At 40.5% G+C, this 14,979-nt stretch overlaps 1 protein-coding gene across 44 annotated transcripts in view; it reads left to right on the forward strand.

Annotated features, from left to right (window-relative positions):
- The window catches only part of ANK3 (ankyrin 3), a 335,104-nt gene that overhangs the window by 196,180 nt on the left and 123,945 nt on the right, over positions 1–14,979 (forward strand). For 33 of the 44 annotated variants that reach the window (XM_072930929.1, XM_072930930.1, XM_072930925.1 and 30 more), the window contains exons 2-8: positions 2,268–2,369; positions 2,822–2,920; positions 3,299–3,397; positions 6,181–6,279; positions 9,504–9,689; positions 10,226–10,249; positions 11,467–11,565. In XM_072930929.1, coding sequence (XP_072787030.1) covers positions 2,268–2,369; positions 2,822–2,920; positions 3,299–3,397; positions 6,181–6,279; positions 9,504–9,689; positions 10,226–10,249; positions 11,467–11,565 — 708 coding nt within the window. The remainder of the gene's footprint in view (positions 1–2,267; positions 2,370–2,821; positions 2,921–3,298; positions 3,398–6,180; positions 6,280–9,503; positions 9,690–10,225; positions 10,250–11,466; positions 11,566–14,979) is intronic. The other 11 variants (XM_072930957.1, XM_041716971.2, XM_072930927.1 and 8 more) reach the window with 1 other exon arrangement.

Genomic DNA, 14,979 nt, shown 5'->3' on the forward strand with positions numbered 1-14,979 from the left:
TTTATCCTTCCTCCCATTAGTGAGTGATTTCAAGAGTCATTAAGTCTTCAGAGCCCCTAAGTCCAAAAGTCATGCCCAAGTCTGTAAAAGACACAGGCATTGCTCTCCCTCCACAGTGAAATTGCAGTTAGAGATTAATGTGATTATCAAATATTTATTGCTGCTTCTGCCTCTCCCCCTCCATTTTGTTTGAGCAAATAGACTGGGACGTGTCTGCAGACGAGCAGTGTTCCTTGTCTGGCATGTATTAACGCGACTGCCGGAATCTGATTTTCCAGAGCTGGCGGCTCTGGCGCATCCCTTCCCCACCCAGGAGCAGCTGTAAACAGCTGATGTTAATTCTGGTTCCCCTGCTGACTGTGCCAAACAGGGATGCCATTACCCTCTGACAAAAAGGCTCCCTCTCTATTGAGTCCTCCCTCGTACCTTTAGTAATGCTGATAAAATGCTGACCTGTTTTTTTACCCCAGTGACTGCTGTTGCTAAGCACTGAGAATATGACCTGTCTCCTGTAATAATCTGCATTGCACAACTCAGATGATCTCCCGAATGAAAGCAGCTCTCAAGGCAGCTTTTCTTTCCCATGGTCTTTACAGTCATGACTGTTTACTTTGTGGTGGCACCTTATTTTTGAGAAAGCCTAACTGAACACCAGTATTTGGGGGCTGTTCTGTTGGAAGGACATTGCAGAAGCTGGTTTGTACTGATCAGCATGGCATGCTTGGAAAGGAATTATAAAGAGCAGGGAAGGCTGCAAGCTGGTGACTTATCACTGCAAAGTGGAATGCAAAGTGTGCAAAACTCGGGAGAAAATGAGGAGCTCATAAGTAATGCTTTTCTCCTTAGAAGGGAGAGCTTGTTTTATTTGAAGTACCAGTAAACTGGTCTCGTGGCTTGTATGGGTACAAGGAGAAAAGCAGATTTCCTACCCACTTATCATTTTGCTGTCATCATGCCCAAGATTGCTTCATCCTGCATATGAAGGTGGCTTCTGATGGGCTTGGAGCAATGCTTGAACACAACATCCAGCTTGCAGTGGCTGTGTTGACAGGAGAAGAGAAAACTCTTTAGCAAATCCAGAAATTTGGTATATATATAAAAAAAAAAGGAAATTATTTGAGCAGCAGATAAGTAATTGTGCTTCAGTGCCAGGGTGTTTTGTATTTCTCTTAGCACTACCTGCCTTTATTGTTTAGTGCGAAGGTCGCTGTTGCACTCCTTCAAAATGTTAAAACATCTCAATGCACTGGTAGCTGCAATGATGTAAGCCTGGGATGAAATGATACTGAGAGGGAAGGAACCCAGACAACTCCTGCTTTACCAGTCTAGAAGAGGGCACAGAAAATATGTTGACTGTCTAGGATGCCAGAGAAAGCTGTGGCACAGATAAAATCAAAGATTGTGTGATTTGTCCCTCTTGAAAGCTAACCCAGTTCCTTTTATTTGCTCCAAGGCAGGATCAGCATTATCTAAACTGTCCTCCTTGGATATTTGCATAACTTGTTAAAACCCTCTGGGGATGGGACTTCCTCTCAGTGATTCTGTCATGACTTAACCAACATTTCTGCTGTCCTTATGTTCAAGCTGAAGTCATCATAAAGAAAATTTGCGTAACTATCTTTAATGCAAGGTCTGAAAAAAAAAAGGAAAATGCAGTTTATATAATGGCACTGTACCTAGAAATTTCTGGTTTCTTCACTGAAAATGGACAGGCATTGTCAATAAAAATAGGCCATAAAATGAAGGAGAATGAAGAAAATAAACCAAAATATTAGCAGACATGAAATTTTATAATACCTTCATTTGTAGAACCGTGGGGTTTTTAATTCCACCAACCCAGTCCTTCAAGATTGAGTATTTAGATTTTTTCTTTTTTTAATCTCTCGGATTAGTTCTCACAGTACTGGTTGGGTCTGTTCAGCTTGGATGTTAGAAGTGGTGTGGCACCTTTGGGAAGAGCAGCATGGTTTCCCTGCAGCCCAGCCCGAGATTCCCCATGGCAGTGTGCCACTCTGGGTGCCAGATGTGTCCCTGGCTGCTGGCCTTGCGTGTGAGACAGTGCTCCATAATTCATGTTCATGGGGGAAGTCAAGCCTCGTGCTGCCTGCTCGGGATTTGACCCCCATTTGATAAGGTGGTTTGGGATCCTTTCATGTTCAGTTAAGTGGATGTACAATATGCTGTATCATTAATAATTTCTTTGCCACTGAAATGTGTTTTTATACTGTGCCGCAATTTCTCATGGGACTTCTCCTTTTTTCTTGTAGTCTGACACAAATGCAAGTTACCTGAGAGCAGCTCGAGCTGGCAACTTGGAAAAGGCTCTTGACTACTTAAAAAATGGAGTGGACATCAACATTTCAAATCAGGTTGAAGAATATTTTGGTCAAATTTTCTGGATAAATACCTTTCTTGCTGTTTCTCAGATTTCTCATTATATTTGTATTTCATGTCAAAGATAATTTACTTTTTTTTTTTAAATGAACTGTGTTTACATCTCTTATCCAATTAATTTTTTTGTTTTTAAACCTTTTACCCAGACACCATTTCATTTGAAGAATGTGCTACCTTATCTTTAATTCCATTTGTATTGCATTAGATCATAGAATAGCACAGAGAATTTGAGAACCAGTGTACCTTGATTTAATTCTTACTCTATCCTTATAATCTAATTCTTGTGAAGTTTACCCAAGTGTAGTTTTTGTAAGCAGTCCTCTTAGTGGGATGGTAATAACTTGTCTCCTCATATGTTTGGTAAGCTGGAAAGCACTTGGTATTCCTTCTAATTGCTTTTCTTTTTCCCCTCCCTTTTTTAAACCAGAATGGGTTGAATGCTCTCCATCTCGCTTCCAAAGAAGGGCATGTAGAAGTTGTCTCTGAGCTGATCCAGCGAGGTGCCAGTGTGGATGCAGCCACAAAGGTCAGTCAAGCCTATCTGGCTGTTCCCTTGTTCACTCTGCTGGCCTGGGCACGAGGTGTTGGCCAAGTGATTACAGACTGCTGCAGCAGTAATTGCCCATTTTCCACTGCTGGGGGTGGGTCTTAGTAATTGCTTAATATAAACAATTATAGTAGATGATAGTAAATGTCACAGATTGCTGGGGAGGAGATTTACTGAACAAACTGTAGATTCCTGTTTTGGTTTCTGTCCATGCCATGTCTTCTAGAATAACACACCCATTAGAAGTATTCAGCAAGAAATACTATATTCTAAAGTGGAAGGTGTTCTTGATTGTATTGTTATGTATTCAGACTCAAGTTTTGTACTCTTTTCAAATATCACTGTCTCTAATTCCAGAAAGGAAACACAGCATTGCACATAGCATCCCTTGCTGGACAAGCAGAAGTCGTCAAAGTGTTGGTTACAAATCGGGCCAATGTCAATGCACAGTCTCAGGTAAAGCCATATGTCCCTGTTTGCTACTACCAACCACTCTGCTGACACTAAAATTGTTCTTCTCTTAGAAACTCTGATTTTAGCAAATATATTTGGTAGATTTTGCTGTGCTAATGTTGGCTTTTGAAAATAGAGTCGATAGTCAGCGAGATCAACCTCAGATCTGCCCTAGGAGTGTCCTACGAGCTGCTACTTGTTAGAGCTGGAAGAAACGCTGATAGAACAGAAGAGTGAGAGAGAACATGTTCACAGAGATCCTGTTTCACATAATTCACTGTCTCAGGCTTAGTTGAGCCCATCCCCTTCCCCTGTACAGGGAGGTACTGCAGGCATATGCAGGGTTTGTAAGTTTGGTTCAAGTCCTTTGAGTAAATGTTTAGGTCAATTATACAGAGTTTGAAATGGGAGAAAACAGTGCTGGTGCTACAAGCAAAGCAGTAAAACAAAACAGAAAACTCTGGCTCAAAAAATGAATGAACTACAGATTGTTGAAAGTCTTGTGGCTGTGCCAGTGGTGTTCTGCATGCCACCCCATTCCTGCTCTCCCTGCTCAGGGGCTGGCAGGCAGTGTCAGAGAAGTCTTTTCATCTGGCCCAGGGTTACCATTTTGCTCTATTATAAAGACGTAGGCATGAAAATAAATGTTTGTTAAAAAAAAAAATACATTTTAAAGAAGGAGGGTGGGGGTTTTTAGTGGGCATTCAAATAATAGGAACAAAATGCTTAACAGGATATATTTTGAGAATGTTAGTTATTTGTGGTCTGTATTTCATGTTGTTTTACCTGAACAAAAAAAAATAAATGGCTCAGTTCTTCTTTCTTACTCTTCTATACTAGCTTGATACAACACTATTTTGTTCCAGGAACCATATAACTTAAATTTAAAGAGCACAACAACAACATTAAGTATTTTTAGGTAAAATCTCCCATGGCTGTTAAGAACTAAAACAAACCATTTGCCATGGTTTTCCTGTTAAAGAACTTAAGATGGGATTGACAGGATCTTTTCTGCTTGTGTTTGAGAACTTGTGTATTCAACCCTAAAACTAAAAATAATCTGAGATTGTAAACATCTTATATAACTGCATTGTCCATACACCCTAAGGTTTTGCCACATACTACTCTTACTTTGCTAACATGCCAGAATTAAAGATTTATTTCTCCCCCACCCCACTCTGGAGGCCTTTGATGTCTTTACTCAGAACACCCATGTAACACCTCTGTTGGCCATTCCACACCAGTGCCAGGCAGTGAGACACCCCAGCTGGGATTCAGCTTTTGAGGAGCTCCCTGGTGTTTCTATTACCAAACTGCCCTGGGCCAGCTTGGTCTGTGGTACTGAGCTTTGTTGGAGCTTTGTCTCCTCTTTCCTTGAAGGTGGCAGCTCTGCCATGCTGACACTCCCAGTGCTAGGCCTTCTTTAACCAAATCTTCCTGTCTATAAAAAACCCAAAATACAAGTCATAAATTTGTGCTAGGGTTGAATTTTACAACTCTTCTAGGGGCTATTTATTACTATTCAAGACAAAATGTTTTTTCAGACTTGTGCTTGTCTGGCAATTCCAGCCCCTTTTTAAAGAGAGAAGCAAGTGTAGAGTGTGGGGTGCAAAAGTATTTAAAACCCTACAAAAACTTAACATAGGAGAAAGGGTTCTGCTCTGCTTCCAAATGCTAATAATGTTTGGTTTTGAGAATTTTTGCCTATTAATTATTTCATGAAGCTAACTGTTAGGTAGAGTTTCCTGCTTCCTTTCTAATTGCAAATGTTTGAAACTAAAAAATTAGTCTTTGTCTCCAGCTGAGTTAGTAAATAGAGAATATGCCTTGAAATGATATAATACCAGACTCAATACCAGACTGCTGTTCACTGTAATAACTTGTAGTGTGACATAGGAGGTACCTTAGCAAGTGCTTCCTGAGCCTTTTCTGTTTTTTAATTAAGTACAGTTTTGACTGTGTGGTAGCTGAGCTGTTGAACCTGCCTTAATATTAATCCCAAAAAATTCAATTTCTGACAGGCTGTGACCTGTTTACAGTTAAGGCAAAGACAAAAGTATGGACTGTTAAACAAAGGCATTCACCAAAGAATGAGTTAAGCTCTGCAGCCTCTAATACGTGTATTGCATTGATTGAAATCAGTCACTTAAGCATAATTTGAGAGATGCTCTAATGTGTTCAGAAACACTGATAAGCCTCTGTCTCAAACTGCTGAGAACCAATGATCCTCACTTCTCCTGGTGCCTGAAATATGAAGTAGCTGGGTGCCCAGAAGCAGAGTGTGCTCAGAAGGCAGCTCTTGGAGGAGATGGAAGGCAGAAGTAGCTGGCACAAGTGAAAGAGAAGTCAAAGCTAATGGAAAGAAGAGAAAAAAATGTCGATTACGCTGAAGAGTCACTGCTCCTGCTTTCACCACAGATTGTATTGTATTTCCCTGTCCTGTTTTGTATTTCCAGTGCTGTGGCTGTATTTATCAGGAATCATAACTCATTGCCACCAAATCATCTGTCCAGACTGATTTTTAGCTTAACTTCTCAACAGATGTGAAAGGAATTGTTCTCACTTAGCTGTGGGAATTGTATCTCGTCAGCTGAAAAATTCTTCTGTGTCCTTTTAAATAATATTGCCCTTCTCCCATCTTCACTTAAGCCAGTGTAGATCGTGCCTTTAACTCATCTGTGAGCAAACAGTTTTTTTGCTTTTCACCTAATCTTCCCTCATTTGGCAGATCTGTTTTATGTATAAAATGTTTGTGGGGTGTTTACACTCTTGTTTTCATATTTCAGAATGGCTTCACTCCATTGTACATGGCAGCCCAAGAAAACCACCTGGAGGTTGTTAAGTTTCTTCTTGACAATGGTGCCAGTCAAAGCCTTGCCACAGAGGTAAAAGTTTGAATTTGACACTTTATGAACAAAGCAAAATGTGTTTCAGCAATGATTTCTGCCAGCTTATATCAAACTAGTCTTTTCAATACAAAATTAAAGACGAATAAAAAGCTATCTCTGAGAAGTGTGCTAATGAATAGAGTTATGGGCTTTTCAGCAATTTAAACTGTCTCTTGCCATTTCTAAAATAAAAAAAAATACTTTAACTAGAGACAGTTCTAAATATAGATGTGTTCTTAGTCATAACTGCTAATCTTTCAGGTTAAGTGCTCACACAGGGAAGCTGTGTGTATAATATAAAAGTTCTCTGTGCTTTTATTAAAAATAGTGAACAGTGAGAAGGGTGGCAGCCATAAGGCAAGAACAGTTGTTCACCTGTGATTTGGACCAGCCCTGGAATATCAGAGAAAACCCAGGGTTACTTGGGGCTCGGGGTGTTTCCTGAACTGCTTCATTGCCATGTTGGTACCCTCTCTGTGGCACCCAGTTACCCCACCTGGTGCTGCAGGAAGAAATATCAAGCTGACAGAAAGATGCAGGATCCACCCTTGAAGGTGTTCTGTGATCTTTCTAGAAGAACACTTTATATTTCTTTCTTTAAAAAGCAATTCTAACTCAAATACAAAATTAATTCTTACTCAAATAAGACAACCTGTGAGGAAAATAAATAACAAAATATTAATAGTTGTAAATGTATGGCATTGAAAAAGGTGTTGAATCTGGTGAATTTTCAGTTGTCTTATTACCAAGATTTTGCTACCACAATATAGAAAGGTACTTCAGTATGTTCTCTCTTTAATATTTATTGGATTCTAATTGCTCTACCAGTACTGTTCCCATGAAGTAAATAATGCTTATTTGAAAAATAAGTTTTTGAAAAATATGAAATGCACAGGTAGTTTATTGCCATCTATACCTGATAGTATCACTGTACAATGGTGTAGAAAGGAAATCTTATTCCGTATTCCACTGTGGAAAATGAATTGCTAATGTTTTAGAACAGTGTAAAATCACTAGAAGTTAGTTATAACTTGAAGTGTGCATCAGAAACACTTTCTGGGAATTCTCAAGGATATTAAAGTCAAAATATACCAAAATAAAATACTTTACATCTAGAAAATTAATTGAAAATTGTCACTTACCACTCTATGATTTTCTGAAAAGATATTTTAGAAGAAAGTTTTGAAGGGGTACTAGTTTGTTTGTTTGTTATTGTTTTTCCCTTGAGCACTGTATGTCAGTTTAGGCTGAGCTTTTTTCCATCTCAGCTTGGTGATAAAGTGCAATCTAATTTTATCTGTGGAGAATTTATTTGAAAATAGCAGACTACAAAACAGAGGCACCTTTATTGCCTTCCTTGAGATAGTTGCTTATGGGTTCTTTCTTATTTTCTCTTGGTTCAAGTTTTCTTATAAATCTGATTTCTCTCCATCATTCTAAGTGCAGATTGCCACTTAGCTAAATATTCTTTAAAAGTAACTATTTGATCAGGTATTTTAATCTAATTAAAGGAATTAATTGGTTCTATTTCCCTACAAGCAAAGATGTTGTGGGTGTCTGCACCACTTTTCTGTGAAGTGGCTGAATTTTGGGATGTGTAAATAGATCAGGAAGCCAAGGTCTCCAGGGTTTCTCCAGGCATTTCTGCATGTACAGTAGAGCCATATTGCCAGAGCCCTCTCTGGGAATGCTCAGGGAGGATTTTTGGCCTTCAGGGCTGCAGAGCATCTTTCACACCCCGTGGCCCTGTGGCTGTTTCACCCCAGGACTGCAGCCCAGTGCCCTGCCCTTGCTGCGGGAGGATGGGCAGCTGCAGGCAGCAGGGAAACCTGGTTAAATCAGCATGGAACTCCTCGGGGGGCTGGGAGGGTGAGGTGGAAATTGCTTGTTAGGACACAGTAATTTCGGTGGTTTTCTTGCATTTTCTTTCCCTCAAAAATTTTGAAAAAGCTCTCTTTTTCAGGACCCCTCCTGTTTCTCATCCTAGATTGAGGTTTCTTTGTTCTGAAGCTAGAGGGAGAAATTCCATTTTGAAAACATCACTTTTCATTTAAAGAGTTAAAAAGTTAACACTTCAGCTCTGCACTGTTGACATAGAGTGAGGATCAACCACTTTCTCTGTCACTGCTGCACTTTTATTTCACAGTTACATGGTTTCACCATGACAGCAATAGCTGAAAAGTGAAATAACGTGTTTGCTCCCTAAGATGCAATGAGGTTTGGTAATACAGGCTTTGGATATATTCATCAGGAGACAAACTGAATAAATAAATATCCAAAGTAGTTTGCCTTTGTGATTTTTTGTGTGATTTATGGGTATTATCTTGGGCAAAGTTGGATGAGTTCCTGGGTTGCAATGACAGATGTCTGGGACAAAGCAGAATGTAAGCGACAACTCCTTCATTCTTTAGTTTTCTAAGAATCCATAACATAAAATTAAAATTAAAACATAAAGTTATAAATCCCAGACTGTACTTTTATGTGTTTGAGGAATCTGCTCTAAAATCTGTTAAATAAAAACCTTCTGTTTTTCAGGTTTTTTATTCTCAACCAATTTGGTTATTAGCAAATCTGAAAGGAAATAACTTCTTTTTGTAAGAGGATTGTCTATCAAATTATATACATTTTCATAAAGGGAAATGGTAGTAGGACATCACATTAGGAGAATGTGGTATTCTTGATCAATTATTATTCTTTAAATCTACATATAAAATATGTTAGAGCATATGTTAGAGCTCATTTTGTTTGTTTTGATTTGTTTTGTTCTTTGGCTCTTTTTAAGATAATCATGAAAATGTAGATTATAATCCGTAAGGAATGGATGATAATTTACTATTGAGACATCATTAGCAATTGTAATTTTAATATTCCAGCTTTTTATACCTTTTTATATAATTAAGCACTTACATAAATGCCTGTATAATTAACTGTAAACTTGTGAGTAATTTCACACTTTTTTTTCCTTGAGTCTCAGTCATTTGTGTTGTACAATTTTATGCTGTGTCTGGAGTGCCAGAAAGGTGTTTTGAATATTTGGAACCTATTTCACCAGCACGTTACTCCAGTTTCAGGGTCACTGCAGGGTGCTTTTAACTCGCACCATGTTACACTGGGTTGAATTCGGGCCAGCTCTGTTCGTAAGGCTGAGATGTCTCCGCTCCCCCTTCCCAGCCCGCGGAAGGTTTGGAGCGCGCCTTGACCGTGCCCGTTGTGTGTTGCAGGATGGTTTCACACCTTTGGCAGTAGCTTTGCAGCAAGGCCATGACCAGGTGGTTTCCCTGCTGCTGGAAAATGACACCAAGGGGAAAGTCCGCCTGCCTGCCCTGCACATCGCGGCTCGCAAGGACGACACCAAGGCGGCGGCTCTGCTGCTGCAGAACGACCACAACGCCGACGTGGAGTCAAAGGTCAGTTGGGAAAAGCTTTGGTGCTGCCAGGTGCTGACCACACCCAGGGGAGATCTCCCTCGGTGTGAACTCTTTTGCTGCAGTTACACAGAACTTTCTCCTCCAGCACCTGATAAACAATAATGTTTGATTTTCCTCCCTTGCCTCTTTTACCCCCATTCCCTTTCTGTTTAAATCAGGGTTAATTTCTCTTGTAGAAACTTTGCAAATGGAAAATAATAAACAAAATATTATTTGAATTATTACCTTGGAAATGAAAGCCACTCCTGAAAGCAGTGGCGAGCTGTAGGTACGGCACAGTTGCCATTTGATCAGCTGTCTGTGCAATTGCTACTTGGAGAACTTTGGTAGACATGTAACAATTAGCACTCAAAGTACTCGCTCATTCGGCTTCCACCCTGTGGGGCTTCCCGTGTGTGCTGCCCCCCGAGCTGCCATGCCACACAGCCATCATGAAGCTTTCCGCACTCATGTCACCAGTGGTGGACTAACCGTTCATTTTTTCCCCCTCTTTGCTTCCAAATGTGTTAACCTAGATGATGGTGAATAGAACAACAGAGGTATATATAAATACATATATGCATCATCACTCCTCCATGACTTAGTGCTGCTGCATCATTTCTCCCTCCTGTCTGCATCGCATATTATAGGATAGACACCTGCTTTAGATGAAATGAAGTAGCATGTGCTAGAGAAGACTGTAGTTTAGAGACCAGGGCTCTCTGCAGCTGGAACTAGGGTTCAAAAGTAAGAGTAAGCATTCTTGGGAACTAACTGCCATCACAAAAGGGCCATATTACGAGAGATGGAGTTTTCAGGGATTCTCATGGAGCATATGTTTATCAGATGTTTTAAGAGCTGCAGACAACCCTGTCATGTTGTGCATCCAGGTCTGATTCTAGGCTTCTGCATGACACTTACCTTGATGGTGTCAGCGAATAGAATGATCTGAGAGTGGTTTTACAGCTGCAAAACTCCCAAAGCAAGGCAGTGGCAGCTAGCATGGCTTGCTAACAATTTAGAAATGCATCTAGTTCCCATAAGGTTTCATACTTTGCAGGACTGATGGAATTGCTGCATGTTTTAGCTTTATTTTAAAAGGAAGTAAAACTACTTAAATATTAAAATCAGTTGCTGAAGTAATTTTATCAGTAAGACATCTTTTAATTAGGGTGGTAACTCGTGGTGTCTGAACATAACCCAGTGTGATTACCCACAGTGGGAGACTGGTCCTTATGGTGCTAACCCTTGTAAAAAAATCCTCATATTAATAATTTAAAATACACTTTGATGTTATTTTCATTTGCATCTACTTTGAATTTATAAAAATCAGTTAGCAAATATCATTAAATGACTTGTATTTGAACTTCTGCAAAGAATCTCTAAGAGGTTTAACTTGCAAGATTGACATAATACCAATAACTATATTTTTCTAGTTAGAAGCTAATTTCTGGTAAAAGTCAGATCATTGCTTTAATACTCAAATGCTTTGCTGCTGTTTTCCTGGAATAACTGAAAGTTTTATTCAACTTCTTTTCTTCTAGAATAATTATGTTAAATTTTTCCCTCTTGCATAGCAATGTGATTTTATTTAGATTCTCTGAGATACTATAAATAAACATCAGTGAGTGAAAACTAGTACAGAATTGGAGTGGTGACTTGCAGCAGGCTCCTATTACTAGCTTTTGTCAGTGATGTGCCATGAATTGTGGAGTGCTAGTGCAATATGTTTTTTAAAAAGTATCTATTGGTTGTGTTTTGTTTTGTTTTTTTGCAGAGTGGGTTCACTCCCCTCCACATAGCTGCTCACTATGGGAATATCAATGTAGCCACGTTGCTGTTAAATCGGGGTGCTGCAGTGGACTTCACTGCAAGGGTAAGTGTGGAGTCAGTTGTGCTCAGTTTGCTTTGTCACCACTTTTTGCACAGAGGAGTGAGAGGCACATCACCCTCACCAGCCAAGGGCCCGACCTGGCTGAGCTGTTCTGTTACCACTGGTGTAAAGGGGCTTTCCCTGGGCTGCTGAACCCAGCCTGAGCATGAGACCTCACCTCCCAAAACTTCTGCTTTCATCAAAAGGAGTTGCTGTTTTCCTGGTTCCAGCCTTGCAAAAGGTGGGCTGGGATCCAGTGACACAAATGGTTCCACCTGTAGCTGTGACATATGGCAGGAGTGATGTGTCCCTGCTGAATTCTCCTCACCATGCAGTTGCTTCCAGTGAACATCAGGTGTAGTGGTGAAGAAAGCACCTGTGCTTCCATTGCATGCACGAGAGCCAGGTGATTCATAAAGGAAAGCTGAGAAACTGTATGAGTAGGAAATGAAACAAGACCTAGGAGTGGAGTCCATACTGTAAGCAGAAGAAAGAGAGGAAACAACAGAGGGAAGTTAGAGTTGGAAGAGCAGGGGAAAAACTCAAATATATATGGATAGGGATAGGGGCACAGTATGAAGAGCAAGGAAAGATGGTAATGCCAGGCATGAGACCAAGTAAATAAATAAACCCCAAATCAAACCAAAGGCTTTGTCTCACCAAACCTTACCCAAATAAAGGCAGGGAAGAGATGTGGTAGTGATCCAAGACAACAGGGAGATAAAATCAAGTGAACAAGAGGCATTCAAAGTGAGGGCAAATGCTAATGTAAATAGGCATAAATTGGCCATGAATAAATGTTGTCTAGAAATTTAGATTTTTCCTATTAAATTAAAGTAATTAATGTTTTTTAATTAATAATTACTCAATAATGAATGTTGAATATAACTAATGAGATTCTGGAACAATCTTTCAATTAAACTAGAAAAAAGTAAAAAAAAAAAAGTCCAATGTAAAATCAAGATTATATGTATGAGGGGAATTGTGTCAAATGGATAATCCAGCAGCTCCTCTTCTGAGATTTTGTTCATGTGTTATGTTTATTACTTTTTCAAGAGGAAAAGAACTACAAGACTGCTTAGACCATTTGCACAAAGGGAAAAGTGAATTTGCCGTATTCTGCTTTAGATATTTGTATAGGTAAAAACTTGAATGCTTCTGTAGTTAAGGCACATATTTACATGCAGAAAAGTTTTTATGACAAGCATTGCAAGCTCCTTGCTTTGCTTTCACTGATAACATTGACCTCTGATTTCCAAGTCCTTTAACTGACCCAATTAGAGCATTAAGGCATTTCATACCATCCTAAGCTTTGGCATTGCGTATTTGATAAGCCCTAATCACAGAAGCAAGGAAGACAAATGGGGTCTTGGGTCAACTCTTTCCCACTCAGAAACAAGATTAGGGATTAGCAATGCTACTACATTAGCAATTAGCAGCATTTAGTGCCAGTGCACTAAATGCCATCTGCCTATGCTTGTTTTAATAGAATAATAAGTCTTAGGCTTCAGCAGCTCTATTTTGGATTAAGGGCACTTGTGGAGAGCACATCCAGAGTAAAAAGACCATTCTTGCCTCCTCTTCAGTATCTGGACATTCTAAATTCTGCCTTCCTGAGTTGTCATCATCAAAGGGAGACAGAGTTCTGGGATGGCTGGGGAAGTGGGGATGCAGTGACATCAGCCTGAAGGAGCAGTGGGCTGAGGCTGTGACTCAGGGAGCACTGAGCTCTTGCTTGTGCTTGTGGTACTGGGTGGGGGCATCCAGAGAGAGAGAGCTCATCTCCACTCCATGGCACTTGCAAATCTAGATAAAGTTGTTGTGACAGAAAGAATTGTAGTATAAACAGCAGTAATATGGAGTTGAATTTTGTTCTTTAGTGCTTATCAGGCTGCGGGGGAAGAAAGCACTGCACAGGAGGATGGGTTAGGTTCTGGCAGAGCAGTGGATTTGTAGGCTAACAGAGCACTTCCAGTCATCAGCATCAAGTAGCAGAGCCCTTGCTTGATCCTTGATTACCCAAATTGCTAAACAGATACTGAAAATGACCCACAGGTACAGCCTGCTCATTGTCACCTCCTGGCTTCTTGTTGTAATTTCTGTAAGTGCTATCCACGGTGTCTGCAGGAAAGGCCTTTATTTGAGTTGCTGACACTGTGAGATGAGCAACAGAGCAAAGATATGGAAGGGCTGTAACCCAAATAAAATATTACCATATGTAATGTAGCTTTCAGAAATGCAAAGACAAACTTTTAAGATGGGGTGTCAAATGCACTTTGTGCATTTTTCCTTTGTTCTTAATAAATAGATACAAATTAACACTACTTGTCTATCAGTTTATGTACAAACTTCAGGGAGAGGTTTGAACAAGAGAAGAGGATTATGGTAACAAAAGAAGCTTGTGTGAGCAGGGTAATGTGAAGACAAATGTGTGACAAATAGCCATCTGCCACCATCAGTGTAGTCAGGGAGGGGAAAGGTGGAGAAATGTGAATGGATGTGTAGGATGAAGGCAGAGCTCTAAGGCCAAGGGCAAGTGTGGTGAAATGAAGAGCTGGTGAAAGGATGTAAAGGAGGGCAGGCCTGTGGCAAAGGAGATCCCAGCTGCTGTTTCCAAGAGGCCTGAGGGAAGGAAGAGGCTCCAGCAGCAAAGGCAAGGAGAGAGATGAGCTTGCTGATGGCTCTCAGTGTGTGGGCAGGAGTGAGCAGTGGCGCTGTACTGTAAGTAAATGATGTCCCCGGTGAAATTCAGCAGCAGCTGCTCCCTCAGCCCCGCTGGTACACACCTGCCTGCCTCTCAGCTGTCACATATTCCCTTGGTCCCTTCTTCCACTGAGCCAGGGGACAGGCACAGCTCCAGGAGCTCTTACAGGTGTCACAGTGCCTGCCAGCCTGTGTACCTGCTGACTGTGGAGGCTGGGGGTTGGAAATGTACCTACTTTTACAGGTTTGCATTTCTGCAGTCGAGCGGCTGATGCTATGTCAGCTCTCCCTGGGAGCTGCACTGGCACTTCTGTGTCTGCTTTCTCCTCTTGCCCGGCTGCAAGTGCAGGGAAGGTGGCACAAACTCCCCATTGGGATGGATGGAAATAATTTCAATAAATCAGCTTGTGATGCCTTTTATTCCACCTATAAACAGGAGGCATCTCTGGGAGCCATCCTAACCTCATTCCAAGTGAAACAAAATCTCCTTATTCAGCTGGATGTTTGCCATTTCGCAACAAAGCAAAAACAATCATTCCAAATTGCTCGACTTCTTGGGCTCAAGCTCAACAGAAAACCTGTCACAATTACTGGCAGGGTATGCATTGCAGGGTAACAGGCATTTTATGACTACTCATCATCCTTTTTCTGTAGTACATTATCATGTGCCCAGCTTCTACAAAATAATTCAAAAATTGCATTGCCACATTTCCC

The sequence above is a fragment of the Taeniopygia guttata genome, chromosome 6 (genome assembly GCF_048771995.1).
Source record: "Taeniopygia guttata chromosome 6, bTaeGut7.mat, whole genome shotgun sequence".
NCBI classification, from domain to species: Eukaryota; Metazoa; Chordata; class Aves; order Passeriformes; family Estrildidae; genus Taeniopygia; species Taeniopygia guttata.